This window comes from Taudactylus pleione, unplaced genomic scaffold, assembly GCF_031769625.1.
Source record: "Taudactylus pleione unplaced genomic scaffold, aTauple2 ptg000660l, whole genome shotgun sequence".
NCBI classification, from domain to species: Eukaryota; Metazoa; Chordata; class Amphibia; order Anura; family Myobatrachidae; genus Taudactylus; species Taudactylus pleione.
Genome location: NW_028285062.1, coordinates 1,143,730 through 1,156,831, shown reverse-complemented (window position 1 = coordinate 1,156,831; position 13,102 = coordinate 1,143,730). Strand labels below are relative to the sequence as shown.

Below are 13,102 nucleotides of genomic sequence, written 5' to 3'. Positions count from 1 at the left end.
TAAAGAACCTATCAGTGATTTATAACCGGGGAACTGTCTGGAAAAATTTAACCATTGATTGATTTGCATGAACATGGAGTTTTATCCTACACTTCCTTGTGTTGCTTCTTATATGTTTAAGTAGTTAATCCTTGTTCTTGTTGTAATAATAATAGTTTCTGAAGTGACAGATGTTTAGCATGCACTACGTTCCCCTGTACCGTCACCTGCAGATCCCTTGCCCCCAGGTGATGTGAAATGACTGTGGCTGCCCGGTTTGCATATTACAGCAGTAAGAAGAATAAGGCTAATTGTATATTTGCTTCTCCTCTGTCCAGGTCATTTATTTGCTTGTATCTAGGCTTCTCCTCTGTCCAGGTCATTTATTTTGCTTGTATCTAGGCTTCTCCTCTGTCCAGGTCATTTATGCTGCTTGTATCTAGGCTTCTCCTCTGTCCAGGTAATTTATGCTGCTTGTATCTAGGCTTCTCCTCTGTCCAGGTCATTTATGCTGCTTGTATCTAGGCTTCTCCTCTGTCCAGGTCATTTATGCTGCTTGTATCTAGGCTTCGCATTAACTCATTGTTATCACTCTGCTTAGGCTAAAACAGCCAGCAGACAGGCAAAACAGCACGAGCTGAACTATATTAATAAGCTTAAACCATAACAGGTTCCCCCATAGTCCAGAGTATGCTGATACTTACACCCAAATATACTCAACCTAGGGATCGGGATTTACGGCTGTGATGGACATATGGACAGGAATGGGTATCTCTGCAGAACCTGCAGCATGTCGCATACACTCGTTAGTCACCGTTTTATGTGTAAGTGTGTGAAAAGCTGCAGGAGTCTAGATAAACAGTAACTGCTCCACCCTGATCTACAGCCTCAGGAATCAATCAGGCTGGCAGGACAAGCACCTGCATTGCAGATCTCCAGTGACACTTCCTACACACAGGGCAGACATACACAGGAGGAGGACAGGGACGTCAGTGGTTTTCTGGTTATGTTAATTAGGATTCAGTACGGATCGCTATTGCGCTCACAGCAGCGATGACGCACGCAGTCTCACTGCGAAAATATGCTAATGATTTCAATCGTAATGCTGTTGCAGCTTAACATAAGGACACCCATCTTACCTTACACACATCCGTAATACTGTGCAAGTCTGCGAAACCATCTATAATAGTGAGTACCATCACAGCCTCACACACACTTGCACAAGGTCTGACCTTACTCAGGAATTGCTAACCTCATCGCATGCAGTGAGAGCTCAGGCTGCGTATGCACGCTGTAGCGAGCCCGTCCGGGCGCGGGTAAAGGAGGGGGCGTTGCCTAATCATGGGAGGCGTGGCCCCACCCCCTTGACCAAAAGAAAAAAAATCACTTATCGCGGCGCTGCGAGCTGGGGAGGAAGGCGCTGCAAGCCCCCCAGCCCTGCGCTAAACTGGGAAGGGGTGCGATCAGTGTGATCGCTCCCCCCCCACAGCCATAGGAGACTGCTCCGGCTCCTGCAGCAGCCGCAAGCAGTCTCGCACTGCAGCCAAGCACAAGCTGTGTGCTGAGCTGCTGTGAGGGGGGGGGAGGCGATGCCGGGCCCCTCTAGCAAGCCGGGGTCCAGGTACACTGTACCCGCTCCCCCCCCTCTCGGTGCTCATGTACGTATGGTATCGCAGTGGATAATTTATGCACACCCCTGTAACGGCATTCCAACGCACTGGCACACCAGCATTTCCCCTACCACCCCCGTTACCACCCCCAAATGGTCACTTCCTGCCAAACACTCTGCGATGGGTCAGCGTAGTCACTGCGATCGCAGTCACCGATCACAGTGGAGTCTTGACCCACGCGCACTGCATGCATGCACAGAATGCAACAATCGGCCGATTGCACACGTAATCGCAGTTGCGATCGGTAATGAATCAGGCCCTATGTATTGTTGGCTGGGTGATCGGCGCTGAACTTGTTGGCCAGCCACCAGGTAAGTGATCACTTTATAGTTAGTGGCAGAGCCACACGGAAATGTTTATACTGCTGGATGGGGACTTACTGAAACTTGCGATGGCACTGTCCAACTGCGGCGCCTTTCACAATGATAATTATAGCAGAATGTGTACAGTTTTGGTAGGAAGACTAATTAGGACATGGGAAGCAAGATTCCACGGAAAGCAATCTGAGTGCAAAAAGTCACCATCGATCGGGTTCTAAAGCAGTACGTCTCGCCATTTACACAGACCAATAGCATCTGATATTCTTTACCCAACATTCTCTGCAGGCCATAATAACGCACCTTGTGCAGATGGTCGAGGGCCAGTACAATCTCCCCAATATATATCTGCACTTCCTTCTCCGTGAAATTCTCTCTCTGCGATAAGTGGGTGAAGAGCTCACCGCCATTAATGTAATCTGCAAAGAAAAACAAACAAAACCAGTTTTGAAAAATCAGTAAGCATGGAGAGGGGTATTGGTAGCAATTACAGATGTGCGCCGACCCTTGTGTTTTGGTTTTGGATCTGGATTGGTTTTGCCAAAAACTCACCTCCGTGTTTTTTTTTTTACACAAACTGTTTTTATTGAAAAGAAAATCAAACACTTTTAGATATATCAAAATGGAAAAAGCATATAGATACAAACAATTGACAATTGAAAGTTCCATTTCAAATAATACAATCAAAATTCTAATAGGATATAAATAAATCGCATTACAAATTATGCAATAAAAAAAATAAACAGTAGACATTAATAATGAAATAGACAATCAATAAACAATATAGGGGAAAGTTCAGGGGGAGGGAAGTCAGAGGGGAAGGAGGAAACTAGCAGGGAATGGAGGGGTGGTCTGTGGGGGCAAATTACATAATCTAAAATAGATTATATCAGAATCAAGAAGAGACAGATACGGATACCGGGTTGGAACCATTAAACATGGTCTATTGTGTAGATCCCTTGAACAGCAGCCAAGGGGACCATAAAACAGTAAAGTCGGCGGGACTACCTTCAGAAAAGGATATGATGCCCTCCATATCCATGTAATAATCGATCCTCTTGAACCAATCTTTAATGGAGGGAGGGGAGGTGGACTTCCATAACACAGGGATTACCACTTTAGCTGCATTGTTTAAGTGCCTCAGCAATGAATTCTTTTATGAAGCCGTATGAGAAGAGGTTATGTTTAAAAGCCAAAAGCCAGGATCTCTAGGGACCTCTCCCCCAAGAATTATATTGGAACATTCAAAGACGTTCAACCAAAAATTAGCCAGGGAGGGACAGTCCCACCATATGTGGAGAAGGCTACCTGGTGCAGAGATACATCTCCAGCAGACTTTTGGAACCTGCAGATACATTTTATTTAAAAGTACTGGATATCTATACCAGCGTGTTAAGACTTTGTAGAGAGTTTCAAGAGTAGCTATACAAGAAGAGCTGGCAAAGATATTATTATAAACAATCTCCCAAACAATGTCCTGAACTGTATCCTGAAGTTCTTTTTCCCACACTACAGTAAATTGAGGAGGTAGTTTATACAAATTTCCAATAATTAGTGAGTACAATTTGGATATAGTATGGGATGGAGTTTGAGAGGAAGAACACAAAGATTCAAATAGGGTAAGTGTCCTGGTGAGATCAGGGAGCTTGCAAGAAGTGGTGATAAAGTGCCGTATTTGGAGGTATTTCCAAAATTCGGATTGGAGGAGGTGCCAGGATTCCTGGAGTTCTGTAAACGGGCGCACCCCCGATGAACAAACCACCTGACCCAGTCGAAAGTGGCCATCGCTCATCCAGTTTTTGAAGGGCAGTATAGAGAGCCCAGGAAGAAAGTCTAAACTCCCAAGGAAGGAAGTGAGAGGGGAAACATTAGATGAAACATGGGGGAGACTTCGCAATTTCTGCCAAGCGCGTAGTGTAGGTGTTATAGTGGGATGTCTAACAGTTGGTAGTTTGGGAAGCCATGGAGCAAATTCTATGGGTTGAGCCAGGCTGCTCTCCTCCAACATGATCCACTGTTTGAGACCCTTCACTCGAGTCCATTCAAGAACACGATTAAGCATTATGGCCTGATAATAGCTAGTAATGTGGGGAAGTTGCAGACCTCCGTCTTGTTTACGGCGGTAAAGGATAGCATGTTTAAAGCGTGGTGCAGAGGTGTTCCAGACAAACCTACGAATAAGGCGTTCCTTTTCCGCAAGCCACGCTGGGGGTATGTGGATTGGGAGGGTTTGCATTAAATATAACATTTTTGGCAAGGAGTTAATTTTGATCACGTTAATCCTGCCGATCCAGGATAAGCGAGTGGTACGCCATTTGGCTAAATCAGTGCGGATAGTTTGTAATAATGGTAAGAAATTATTCGAGAACAGTTGGGATAGGTCTTTAGTCAAGAAGACCCCGAGATATTTAAGTCTGGTGGGATGCCAAGTAAAGGAGTAGGATTGTTTCAACTAATTTACCAAGGAAGGAGGGGCAGTCAAACTCATAGCCACAGACTTAGAATTAATTTTAAAATTTGAAAACATGCCAAATTTTTGGAATTCTGAAACAAGGTTCAGAAGAGAGGTAGCCGGGTTAGAGAGCACTGCAAGAACTTCATCTGCAAAGAGTGCTAGCTTATATTCCTTACTACCTATATGGATACCGGAAATGTTCACATTACTACGTATCGACCTAGCTAGAACCTCCATACATAGGACGAATATGAGAGGAGAGAGAGGGCACCCCTGCCTCGTACCATTTGATATAGAAAATGAGTCAGAAAGGGATCCATTTATCCTAATTCTTGCTGTGGGACCAGTATATAATGCCAAAATTCTCTGCAGACATGTAGGCCCTAATCCCAAATGACATAAAAGACCTGACAAACTCCCAGTCGACCCTGTCGAAAGCCTTCTCTGCGTCTGTTGATAAAATAATAGTCTGGGTAGATGAGAGAGAGGCTTGGTGTATTAAATTGATAACTTTTGTTGTATTGTCTCTGGCCTCGCGACCTAAGACAAAACCAACCTGGTCATCATGGATCAATTTAGGTAAGAATGTTTTCAACCGGTTGGCTAGGAGTTTAGCAAAAATCTTTATGTCAATGTTCAGGAGTGAAATAGGCCTATAACTAGGGCACAAGGTAGGGTCCTTACCCTCCTTAGGCAAGACAGTAATGTGTGCCTCCAGTGATTGTTTGGAAAAGCCCCTACTATCTGAGATCGAATTGACGGCGCGAGTCATAAGGGGTGCCAATCTATCTTTGAAAGTCTTATAGTAGGCTGTAGAAAATCCGTCTGGTCCAGGGCTCTTACCAGCAGGAGAGCAAGAGATTGCCTGATAGACCTCTTCAACAGAGAAAGGTGCCTCAAGAGAATCAACCTCGTCTGGTGAGAGCTGAGGATAGTCCAGCGATTTTAAATAAGATGAAATTGCCTCTCGATGGGTAATTATGTCCGATTCCTGACTCAAGTTCTTAAGGTTGTAGAGTTTAGTATAGTAAGACCAGAAGGATTCAGCGATAGGTTTAGTTTCATTATGGGTCTGGCCATGTTCGTCTTTTATAGTCTGAATAAACGTAATAGCATGCTGTTCGCGCAACGCCCTGGCCAGCATCTTACCAGGTCTATTTCCCCATTGGTAGAAGAGACTACGGCATTTACGATAGGACAGTTTAATGTTATCCATGGAGAGTTTATGGAGAGCTCACCTCCTTGTTTTGTTTTCGTGTTTTGGTTCTGGATTTTTTCTTAAAAAAAATAGTCATAAAAACAGCTAAAATCACATAAAATGGGCCTGTTTTTGTTCCTACAGTATAATTAATCTCAAAAACATTTATTTCCAGTAATTTCCAATCAATTTTGACCACCTCACAATATTATTTGCTTAATCTAGTTAAGACCAAAAGGTTGCATCCAGCTAGCTGGCTGACTAAGCTAAGTGACACAGTGGGCGGCACTAACATGTGGCAGTTCAGCTTCTAATTTCCAACATGAATACAGTGTGTTATACAGTGTGGGTTGGATACACCAATAGTGCACTTACTGTGACAGCAGTGTCGGCAGAGCGGGGTTGCTGACGGTGTCCTCAGTACATGGAATGGCAGTGCTGCGGTGCAGGCAGTGTTCTCAGTGAGTGGTACTGGCGGAGTCGACAGAGCGGGGGTGCAAGCGGTGTCCTCAGTGCATGTGTGCTGACAGTGTCAGCAGTGCGGTGGTTGCTGGCGGTGTCCTCAGAACATGGAATGGCAGTGCTGCGGTGCTGGCAGTGTTCTCAGTGAGTGGTACTGGCGGAGTCGACAGCGGTGTCCTCAGTGCATGTGTGCTGACAGTGTTGACAGTGTAGGGGTGCTGGTGGTGTCGCTCGGATCACCTCGTATCCCAGAAATTTGGGTGGGTTCGGATCTCTGAGATCCGAACCTGCTCATCTCTAGTAGCAATGATTCGGGAGAGGCCGTCAGCCTTTAGGCACCTGCCAAATCCTAATCGCGCAATCACTCATCCCTGGGAAATAGACGGGATGAAACATATTGCTTAGTCTTTATTGGATGGCGATAGAGATGTGAGCTGTCCCATCCACCCCCTGCAGTAGCAGGAACTACAGGCGGCTCATTGCAGTAGTGCTCGCTGACAGCTGGATTGGAGAGAGACGAGACTGCAGCAGCAGGAATTACAGGCAGCTCATTGCAGCAGAGCTCGCTCACAGCAGGATAGGAGAGAGACGAGACTGCAGCAGCAGGAACTACAGGCGGCTCATTGCAGTAGTGCTCGCTGACAGCTGGATAGGAGACGAGACTGCAGCAGCAGGAACTACAGGCGGCTCATTGCAGCAGTGCTCGCTGACAGCAGGATAGGAGAGAGACGAGACTGCAGCAGCAGGAACTACAGGCGGCTCATTGCAGCAGTGCACGCTGACAGCTGGATAGGAGAGAGACGAGACTGCAGCAGCAGGAACTACAGGCAGCTCATTGCAGCAGTGCTCGCTGACAGCTGGATAGGAGAGAGACGAGACTGCAGCAGCAGGAACTACAGGCAGCTCATTGCAGCAGTGCTCGCTGACAGCTGGATAGGAGACGAGACTGCAGCAGCAGGAACTACAGGCGGCTCATTGCAGCAGTGCTCGCTGATAGCTGGATTGAAGAGAGACGAGACTGCAGCAGCAGGAACTACAGGCGGCTCATTGCAGCAGTGCTCGCTGACAGCTGGATAGGAGACGAGACTGCAGCAGCAGGAACTACAGGCGGCTCATTGCAGCAGGGCTCGCTGATAGCTGGATTGGAGAGAGACGAGACTGCAGCAGCAGGAACTACAGGCGGCTCATTGCAGCAGTGCTCGCTGACAGCAGGATAGGAGAGACGAGACTGCAGCAGCAGGAACTACAGGCGGCTCATTGCAGCAGTGCTCGCTGACAGCAGGATAGAAGAGAGACGAGACTACAGCAGCAGGCACTACAGGTGGCTCATTTGCAGCAGTGCTCGCTGACAGCTGGATAGGAGAGAGACGAGACTGCAGCAGCAGGAATTACAGGCGGCTCATTGCAGCAGTGCTCGCTGACAGCTGGATTGGAGAGAGACGAGACTGCAGCAGCAGGAACTACAGGCGGCTCATTGCAGCAGTGCTCGCTGACAGCTGGATAGGAGACGAGACTGCAGCAGCAGGAACTACAGGCGGCTCATTGCAGCAGGGCTCGCTGATAGCTGGATTGGAGAGAGACGAGACTGCAGCAGCAGGAACTACAGGCGGCTCATTGCAGCGGTGCTCGCTGACAGCAGGATAGGAGAGACGAGACTGCAGCAGCAGGAACTACAGGCGGCTCATTTGCATTAGTGCTCGCTGACAGCTGGGTAGGAGAGAGACGAGACTGCAGCAGCAGGAATTACAGGCGGCTCATTGCAGCAGTGCTCGCTGACAGCTGGATAGGAGAGAGACGAGACTGCAGCAGCAGGAATTACAGGCGGCTCATTGCAGCAGTGCTTGCTGACAGCTGGATAGGAGAGAGACGAGACTGTAGCAGCAGGAATTACAGGCGGCTCATTGCAGCAGTGCTCGCTGACAGCTGGATAGGAGAGAGACGAGACTGTAGCAGCAGGAATTACAGGCGCCTCATTGCAGCAGGGCTCGCTGACAGCTGGATTGGAGAGAGACGAGACTGCAGCAGCAGGAACTACAGGCGGCTCATTGCAGCAGTGCTCGCTGACAGCTGGATAGGAGACGAGACTGCAGCAGCAGGAACTACAGGCGGCTCATTGCAGCAGTGCTCGCTGACAGCAGGATAGGAGACGAGACTGCAGCAGCAGGAACTACAGGCGGCTCATTGCAGCAGTGCTCGCTGACAGCTGGATTTAAGAGACGTGTGGATTCTACACCAGATGATCTCCTTCCAGAAACCAATTATGAAGCTTGTCTACAATGGTGGCAGCCCCAAGGGTTGGTTATACCATGCCATTCTGCACTGTCCCATATGGTCATAATGGGGGTAGGGTCTTTCAGACTGGTGATCTTACCAAGAGTATCCGTGTGACAGCAGCCTCATATCACTGCTCTGTGCTGCTGGGGACCCTGCTCCTCCCACTATGTAACTCTCAGTCTGTGACTTCCTGTATCAGTGTGACAGCAGCCTCATATCACTGCTCTGTGCTGCTGGGGTCCCTGCTCCTCCCACTATGTAACTCTGTCTGTGACTTCCTGTATCAGTGTGACAGCAGCCTCATATCACTGCTCTGTGCTGCTGGGGACCCTGCTCCTCCCACTATGTAACTCTTAGTCTATGGCTTCCTGTATCAGTATGACAGCAGCCTCATCGCTCTACTGTTTTTATTCCATCACAAGAACGGATCAGTCACTGTTGTGCAGATGATTAGCACACCGCTCCTGAAATGGTCTGTGCTGCTTCAACACTCTGATTAGGTAATGGATATTATAGCAACATCCAAGTAGGACTTTGCACCATGTTGTAAACTTAGCTGGAAGTCGGAAGCATCTGCAGTAAGGTGGACATCCAACATCTGGGCAGCTAATGGACTTTAATCCAAAACATCACAAAATATATCTACATGTAACCAATTTCCAGAATGACACCTACTATAATATACCCTCACAGACTTCCGGATCATTTCCATTGCTGGGATTATGAGACATGGGCCCTCATTCAGAGCCGTACGCTCTGAGCAGAGCGCACGCTCTGAATGAGGGCCGGGCTCCATTTTCATGGAGCGTCCTCCTGGACGTTCGTATAGCTGTGGGTCACCACCCACAGGCTATACGAGCGTGCATTGTGATGGGCGCGATGGTCGAGACCATCGCGACCATCGAAATTGCGAGCCGGAGCCTGCGGTTGAGGTTTTCAACCGCAAGCTCCGGAGTGATTTTGGCTCTATCAGAGCCAAAATCACTCCCACTGACATCACTAGTGATGTCAGTGGGCCGGCTTTTGACGGGAGGCGTTCCCGTGGGAACGCCCCAGTCAGGGAGGCACGCCCCCGGCACGCCCACCAAAGGGGGCGTGCTGTCAATCAACATTGACAGCACGCCCCCTTTGATCGGACACAACGAGCGAAGGACTTTCCTTCGCTCGTCGCGTCTGGCGCATGCGCACGACGGAGCTCCCTCCGTCGTGCGCATGCTCAGTCCATAACATCGACCCACTTGCGAGCGGACAGCCGCTCGCGAGTGGGTCTGAATCAGGCCCATGGTTTCCTCCTTGTTGTTAAATTAGTACAAAAGAATTTTCTGTTCAGTGACTACTATACCCCAAAATTAGAAGACGAGAGGTATAAAGGCTGCAGGGCGAAGTCTTATCGCCCTGTTCTGCTACAGATAGCTTCAGCCACTCATCTAATGAGATCTGACGCAGGTTACTGCTCTGTGTGACTGGCACACCCCCGTGTATGAACCAGCCAATCACACACATGCTCTATGTGACTGGCACACCTCTGTGTATGAACCAACCAACCACACACATGCTCTATGTGACTGGCACCCCTCTGTGTATGAACCAGCCAATCACTCGTACACAGTGCCTCTCTGCAATGCAAGCCCAGCAAGCTGTCAGTCATTCTGTGAGCACAATTAGCAGTGATTTAATGTATATTATGCAGGTCAGGAATACCCGGCCTTTCATACATATTAATGTGAAACGTTGACTTTGCTCATTCTGTAAGTGATCCCAATGCACATATATCACCGTACTGGCGCGGTGCTTGGGTCAGCAGACAAGTCAGTAAATAAAGTCATTTCCTTGGCAGATGTTCAGATCTAATCTGTGTAAACCCCCCGGCATGGACGCTTCTATGGAGGTCAGCACAACCTGACGGGCGCAGATCATTAAATAATGCGACAATAGGGCAGTTTTCATTTTCCCTTAACATAGGAGAAATTAAAGACCTTAATGTACTTTTCCCTGATTGAGTCTCTCAGCACACGGACAAAACCAATGGCCCCAGTGTTACATAGATCTTGTTTACGTGGTTTCGTGCCAACCATTGCGCTCCCTGTCTGTGGATATGACCTTAAAAGATGACTCCACCAAAAGCGATTAGGAAGTGATATGGGTAGAGGGTTTTGCGGAGATTAAATAATAATAATAAACTCTCTACTGGTGGAGACCGCTGGGCCCCATAGCCCAAATCTGCTCTTCCTGTACAGTTTGCCGAAAGACACCCACTCAGCTCACAGCAACCAGGCCATGCTGAAATAGAGAGGCAGAGAGCAGCACGGGGCCTATAACATGACCCGCAGACCCCTGTATCTGCGGCCAATGTGGAATGTAAGAAGGAGGTATGTATTTTATGTGACCACTCATTGAGTGTAGTTATTTACACCTGTAGTTGGGGGACGTGGGAGGAGGATGTATTGTCCATGACGGGCACAAATGCAGCTCACGGGGTGATTCAAGGTCTGACGGTATTGCTATCCTGCATGCAATATTGCTCCGAGCTGCGGCAATGGCCGCAGCTTCGGAACATCTGAGTGATCCTCTGCCACCTTGAGTGACCATGGGGTCACTCAACCCGGCGAACGCAGAGGCCAGGAAATCTCAGTCAGCCGATGGGAGACCCTGGCCTCTTTCCTCCCACCCAAAGGCAGCGACACGCCTCCATTTAGGGAAACAGAGGCCGTCGCCAACCCCTCCCCGCCCAGAAACGGCAGAAGACTGCCAACCATTGACAAGTCTGCTGCCACTCTGCGTGCAAACACGCAGGACCCGCCCATGTGCAGTATGGGTCTTGCGCCAGCGCAGACCGGCACAATCAGAGATGTATGATTACCATCGGGTTAGCGCACATCTCTGAATTAGCCTCTTAGTACATCACGGTCCTCCCATCTGCCCGTTATCCCATCTTATCGCTTTACACATTTTTTTAAGACAAACAACGGAGCTGACTGACGAGCGCCTCCGCCATTACACTTCCAGAATATAACACATCACGCTCTTCATGTGAAAACTCTCACCCAGTATGAGATGAAGTTTCGTGTCTGTCTGGAAAGCATAGTGAAGAGTCACTAGGAACGGAGACTGCCTGATATGTTCCAGCACCTGACGCTCCGTCCGCGTGTGCTCCGCCGTCTTGGCTTTCTGCACAATGGTGGCTTTCTTCAGGACCTTCATTGCATAAAGCTTCCCCGCGTCATGGCCGCTGATTTTCCGCACCAGGAACACTTTGCCATATGCTAGACACACACAGGAGAAAAGGGCAGAACAATGATGTAATACAGGGAATATAACTCTATAAACAAGCTGGGACCCCCCCTTAGTGGATCGTGTAAGGACTGTGTAAAATGAACAGGAAAAATCTCCAATGTGTGACAGGATAAGAAGCCTTATAGCAGTTACATCATTATTTATTTACTAACAGTGGGCACGATTCTATTCAACGCGATGTAAATAGCTCCGGGAGATAGCTCCCGGAAGCTATTCAATTCATCGCGATGTTAGGTCGGGGAAGGCTCGTTATTGTGCCTTAAACAGGGTGTTTAGGCGCGATAACGGGCATTCCCCGACCTAACTTCCCGGCGCGAGGCTGTTTTCCGGGCGCGAAGGGCAGAAAACAGCCTCGCGCCGGGACTTTTGTCGGATTTCTTCTCTCATCCCCAGAGGGATGAGAGAAGAAATCATTAGTCGGACTTGGCAGCGCGGTGTATTGAATAGCTCCGGGAGCTCACTCCCGGAGCTATTTACATCGCATTGAATAGAATCGTGCCCAGTGTCATATATAGCGCAGCATATTCCGTTGCCCTTCACAGTTGAAAACATTAATAGAACAAATCTGGGTAAGGACAGACAGACAGCGGTAGGAAGGCCCTGCTCGCACTCTATAGGTACCCTGAGTATACACATGCAGGTAAGCAATTACACACTAAAGTCTTTGGAAATAGAATCTTATTAAATACAGTTTACTACTCAGAATCGTACAGGCTGCGATCTAGAAGAAAGCGCCGTTTTGTTTCCTTTGCACGTTTTTGTCGGTCTTCCAGCTTTGCGGTTCTGTGACAACCAGTCAGCGCACGGCTTTCCTTCCTTACTGTAATTATTAGGCCAACAGCTACCACAAGGACACGTATAGCAATTTATAGACATATGTACTGTGCTAGACTACTACGACCACTTGTTACAGATGAATAAATCTGCATGAAATCGAGACAGCCCCTTAGATGAAAATGCCCTTGGTACCCAGACTAAAGACGTCAGGGTTTGTGTAGCTAGATCAGGAATGGGCAGCACCGTAGCCAGTTATGTGCCAGGGGTGTAGGAAGCCCATAATGACAATCTGCTGACACATGAAACAGGAATTCCCCTGCAGGGTTAAGCAACACAATGCTATTCTTACACCACAATGACACACCTAATTTTGTGTTATACAGAACAACTTGGTCTCCTGCAGATGCCCCTACTCCTTCTGCTGGGGTGCAGGTTCACGAGCACATGGACAAAGACAGAACGGTCTGGTGGGAACAGGCACTTTCCTGTATTCTGGCTGCATGGACAGACTCACATTTACCATGTCACATTATTAGTCTTACCTGGGCCTCATTTACAGTACGCACATTGGTACAGGACGCATTTCTGTATTGTACAAACCAAGAAATGCATCCGTATCTATATTTATACAGATCGTAGATTTATTTCAACTTACACCAGGAGACATGGAGGTGGG

The 13,102-nt window shown here is 48.3% G+C and overlaps 1 protein-coding gene across 2 annotated transcripts in view; it reads right to left on the bottom strand.

Annotated features, from left to right (window-relative positions):
- RPS6KA5 (ribosomal protein S6 kinase A5) overlaps positions 1 to 13,102 on the bottom strand; it is a 121,256-nt gene that overhangs the window by 77,037 nt on the left and 31,117 nt on the right. For both annotated transcript variants that reach the window (XM_088455563.1, XM_088455562.1), the window contains exons 3-4: positions 11,400 to 11,618; positions 2,270 to 2,385 (exon numbers count right to left, since the gene is read on the bottom strand). In XM_088455563.1, coding sequence (XP_088311689.1) covers positions 2,270 to 2,385; positions 11,400 to 11,556 — 273 coding nt within the window. In that variant the 5' untranslated portion in view covers positions 11,557 to 11,618. The remainder of the gene's footprint in view (positions 1 to 2,269; positions 2,386 to 11,399; positions 11,619 to 13,102) is intronic.